The sequence below is a fragment of the Helianthus annuus genome, chromosome 15, assembly GCF_002127325.2.
Source record: "Helianthus annuus cultivar XRQ/B chromosome 15, HanXRQr2.0-SUNRISE, whole genome shotgun sequence".
Taxonomy (NCBI): Eukaryota; Viridiplantae; Streptophyta; class Magnoliopsida; order Asterales; family Asteraceae; genus Helianthus; species Helianthus annuus.
Window position 1 is genome coordinate 113,796,302 of NC_035447.2, and position 5,447 is coordinate 113,801,748.

General features: G+C 36.1%; 1 protein-coding gene across 1 annotated transcript; it reads left to right on the forward strand.

Annotated features, from left to right (window-relative positions):
- The first annotated feature begins 1,534 nt into the window (after positions 1–1,534).
- Positions 1,535–2,029, forward strand: LOC110914053. The gene has a single exon (XM_022158868.1). The coding sequence runs from the start codon at positions 1,535–1,537 to the stop codon at positions 2,027–2,029; it is 495 nt and encodes a 164-aa protein (XP_022014560.1).
- The last annotated feature ends 3,418 nt before the right edge of the window (positions 2,030–5,447 follow it).

Here is a 5,447-nt window from a genome sequence, read left to right on the forward strand (position 1 = left end):
AATATGGACTTTGCCATGTTTAATAAAACATATCTTTTTCTTATAAAATCACCAATAATCTTCTCATATTTTTCTTAATAAAAACATATGAGATTTATATCAAAATCTTAACAAGATGAAATCAATAACATGTAGGGTTTTGGTATGATCATAACATAAGTTAACTAGTTCAAAATCCATGCTTTACTTCTAGTTTTAACAAGCTTTTCATAAAACCCATCTTGTATGTTTCTTTTATAAATCTTTCAAAAAGCATGATTCTTGGTAAAATACTTTACACACTTTTATAACATCAAAAATATATGTTCATTCATTAAACATTAAGTTTAATATAACCCTTTTAATACTTTCATGTATACTTGTTAGATTATGTTTTCAAACATTATCTAACAAGTTTTTCATGTGATGCTCATCATAACTAGATCAAATAAACAAGTAACAAGCTTCAAATCGCAACATAAACAATCTTATATATTATGATTTTTAGTTTGCTTTTATGTATTTTCATCTTATTCTTTAATGAATCTTTTAGTTATAACTTGTTCATAAGCAATATATACATAAACAAGTAAAAAAAAAAAGATTAGAGTGCTCACTTCTAGCTCTTGTGGTTAGGGATGATCTTGATGAAAATGAAAATAAAAAAGTGTGGATCTTGGTGTTTTGAAAGCTTTGGAATGGATGGAAAGACTTGCTTCTTGTTGTTGCTGGAGTTAAGTTTTTTTTTTTCGAATTACAAACCGATGTTTTAGGAATTTTGATCAAAACGAGGATACGAGTCGATTTATGTAAAACTTATCTCGAAACGGTGCTCCAAACAATTTGATTTTTGTTAATTGGAAGTTTAAACACGTGAATTGAAGCACCGTTTTCGTCGTTTGGGGCAATATTTCGAGGTAAATTTTACATAAATCAACTCGTATCTTCGTTCTAATCAAAAGCAACATCAGTTTGTAATTCGAAAAAAAAAAACTTAACTCTGTTACGCTATTTTTAACGCAGACTATTATCGGCCAAAAGTGAACCGGTTCGGATTATTATCGGCAAATAACTGAGTTGGGATTATTATCGGCCAAATTGAGAAAGTTGGGATTATTTTAAATCCAATTTGCCTAAAAACAATTAACTAAGACTAATAAATATTCAATGTAACTTAAACGTATTTGTTTTTTAGCGTTTCATATCTCTAATTGAACTGAAGAAATGGGTACAAGCAAGGGAAAACAAGAATGGTTACGTTATTGTGACCCGTCGATCAAAGAATATTGGTGGTAGTACGAGGATGGTATGGCTTGTGTGCGACTGTGGTGGTGAGCAACGTAGTAAAGCAACGGTTAGGAAAGATGGCAGCAAAAAAATTAGTTTCCCATTTTCACTACTCGCGTTGTGGGTCGTGACGCATGACACCTGGGAGTCAGTAGTGGAAAACTCAGAACATAACCACGAACCCATGCAGAATCTGTTGGGCCACGCATTTGTGCGAAGATTTACTTAATGCCAAAATAAGCTGATCGAGCAGCTCACAACTCAAAACATGGAGCCACGTAACATTTTTCAAATCGTAAGAAACCAGTACCTCGACAACCTCCATGTTCAGAAAGACGTGCAAAATGCGGTTAAGAAAATTAGAGCATCACAGATTGACGGAAAGACTCACATGCAGGCACTGGAAACCATGTTGTATGAAAACCACTTCATTTATCAGAGCCGGCAGGAGCCTGAAACAGATGTCGTAACAGAGCTTTTCTTTGTTCATCCCCAATCGAGTACTATGTGGTGTGCATCCCCGTATGTGTTGTTGATCGACGCGACGTACAAAATAAACATCAACAACATGTCATCTGTCCAGGTTGTGGGTTTGATGTCGACCAGGAAGTCTTTTTGTATCGCGCATGTCGTTATTTGCAAAGAACGCAGTGATAACTTCGTATGGGTGTTTAAAAAGATCAAGTTAATGTTGCATGAATGTATGGAATTTAGTGACTTTCAACTTCTAAGATTAAAAGATGAGGACTTTAAACGGCTGTAATTGTCCCAAAAAGCAGTTACATTTAACGCTGTCAATATAATATAGAATTTTAAAAAAAGTTTTAAAGCATGAGGAGAATGATCAACTCGAGATGTTAGACCCCCTGTAGTGGGGTGTCATGTTTGGCAATTTTTCATCGATCACGCTCCATAGCGCCCCGCACACCACGACGGGCGGCGCTATGGGATTCAAAATGGGTTGTGGCGCCATGCTCATAGCGGCGTGATGGTTTGTTTGTTTTTTGGTTTATACACATTTGGTCCCTGCAAATCGGAGAAGAAGACAGATGATGCGGTGTCTGGTTTGTTGTTTGCCGGAAAGTCGGCCGGTAAATCGGCCGGAGAGTCCGTCGGAAATTCGGAGAAGAAGATAGGAGGCGTATTTGATTTTGAAAGTTTTTGATTTATACACATTTGGTCCCTGCATTTTCTCAAATATCTAAAATTGGTTTTTAAAAACATGGCAGTTAAGGAAAACGTATTTTATTTAATGTTTTTTTATTTAATGTAATGGTTTTTAATTTAAAAAAGGTTAGAAATTAATAAAAAAAATTTAAAATTAATTAATTGAGTAATGATGACGTAGGGGCTTTATGATTACGGGCTTAAGTGACATAATGCCCCATAAAGCCCCTGTGTAACGTGGCACGACACGTGTCGCATAACGCCCACAAAAGGGTTTGATGACTACGGATGACCTTAGAAGGTGAAAAACTAATAGGGGCCGGAGCTGCTACAATTGCTTAAACTTTTGACAAATAGAGATCATTAGACATTAGTAATTTAGTACTGTTATGTTTTTGTAACTTTTGACAATCGCCTCATTTCATCTTTAAACACAGAAAAAGAAAATTATACAGATGATACATCCAACCAACAAACAAAATTATGTTAAAAGCTAGCAAATATTGATGTTGAGTCGTTGAAAAACCCAATTCTTGTCACCCCGGCTAGCCTTTACTAGTCGGGGGTACGTGATGTTTTTCTTAATAGTTTGGCAGTTAATTTTTTTTTTTTTTTTTTTGTAGGCGTAGTTAGTGTGAGTAAATCAAAAACTGGTTCTGGACCAAATTATCGAGGTTTGAAGAATATATTAGTTTCTTCACTCGTTCTCTTAGTCGAGAAGAAATCTTTTTATATTTCATTTGACACACGTACCAATTCTTAATAATAAATGGTGCCTGGATTTTCATTTCCACTGATGATTTGCTCTAAAGAAACAACAAAGTTTTCCCAGCCAGGATCTCAAAAGATGTTACACCTAGTAAGTTTAACAGTCCAATTAACATTTCACTGTGATGGTAAATACACATGTTTAAAGCTAGTTAAACTAAATTTCTTGACTTAAAGGTCAAAGCTGATGAGTTATCCAGATCAACTAAGAGAGTAACCATGTTTCGCTGTTTCATGCAATCATGCACCATTAAGCTTGTGGTTTTTCTAAGCTAAAACAAATTACAGTTTGTGCGACTTCAACGAGACAACTTAAAATGTAAAAGTCTCTAACCGTAGGGCTTAGGCAACCAACAACTCCTACCAGAATACGATTGGAGGTCCAGTTAAATTAATGTAGGGGAACCTAAATGATGATTCGCCTGGTATCAGCCTACGTGGCTGTCCACATAGGCAGCCATGTAAGCATTCCTTTCGGAAGTGACACTACATGTAAACATACCTTCATTACAACACCAGCAAACTGTTCTGGAAGCCTTTCATCCTGCTGGATTTGCATCATAAGCAATTAAGCATGTTTAGGGCTGATCTGCAAAAGCAATGCTACAGTAGGCCAAAATATGTTTTAACATTCTGGAGTTGAATTCTTATACATGGAAGATTTTACAAAAGAACACTTTTGATCAAAGCTTTGATATCCACTATGTACCTATTCTTTTTTAGGACGGCAACTATATACACATTAAACTGGAACTAACATATAAAGTCAATGAAATGTGCCTGTTAGTATTCATGAAATTAGCATAACACCATTAAACTACAAACAATACAGATATGTAAATGTTTTAAACTTAATGAACTGTGATTGTCAATATATATCCGAATATCAGGTTGCAAACCGTTAAGAGTTAAGTCATGGAAAAGAGTCTTCGCAATATCCAGCTCCCACATTTAGGGTGGAGGGTATAGTCAATCACCCTAGGGTGTTTGAGTGAAATCCTACCCAATAATATTATGCCATGTCAACTCCCCATTCCACTTTCCATTTTGCACTCAATCAGGGGGTATAGTCAATCACCCTAGGGTGTTTGAGTAAGTTAAAAAATAAAAAAAATTGTAATTGGTTAAAAGGGGTTGGGACCCACCATTTTCTCAATCACTCTCTCTCACCCATTATCGGTAAATACTCACCGAAATACCCACCCTCTCTCCTCCTCACCGAACACCCACAAACACACGGTATAGTCACCGAATCGGTGATCTCCATTCACCGAAGAGTTTACCGCTACTATACCCCTCACCCTTAGTGTACACTAGGATATCAGAGTTTAGCTTACTCTCACCCACCAAATGAAACAAAGAGAGCACGTCTTCAACTTGACGGTTGTTGCGAAGGCCATCTCAAATCACTCCATAAGTGTGACATCTGTGCTTGTGTAATCATTTTACAGACTCTGAACAATCCAATATTAGTAAAACAATGTGTTTTGATCCCAATGTTTGTCATTTATGTTTGATTTTATGCACATGTTGATTTTTGATCGATTTTGAACTCTATATCGCTTCCTGGGAAGTCATACGCGAACTGGTACGTAAACGCAATCAGTTTAACGCGACAAAACACTCCGAGACAGCAACATAAGCTTAACATACCTTAAATAACCTTTACATAACTTAGAAATAAGTTTTGAAGGCTTTGGTATGACAAAAACAAGTTTATTCGCTCTCAGTGAATATTTGCGTCAACTTGCAAAAGTCTGCCGTTTCGTAAGGAAACGTACATTCCAGAACATGATCATAAGTTAAACATACCATATATAACCTAAACATAGCTTAGAAATAAGCTTTGATAGGTTCGGTGTGCGAAAACATGCTTATATGATCTTACAGGGACTAAAAGTGTCAAAAACGGCGTAAGTTTCCATTTTCGCGCATATCTTACGTTCTGACCACATCTGGACATCCAAAATTTTTTGTACACACTAAAATATTTTTATTTTAGTGATCGGCATGCAAAAATACCATTCGTCGCTTAATTTGGTTCGTTTTCGCGTCCGTTTGAGTTTCGTCGTAATTTAACGAATAACGCGACCGTACGACCAAACAAGCCAACATACGAGAGTTTTCCGAGCATATTTTGAGTCCTCTAAACTTTATTGACCTTGTAGAACCTTGAAAATGGCTTAACGGGGGTCAAAAGGGCTTAAAATAAGCTTAAACAACTGCAGGGACCTGAACTGTCAAAA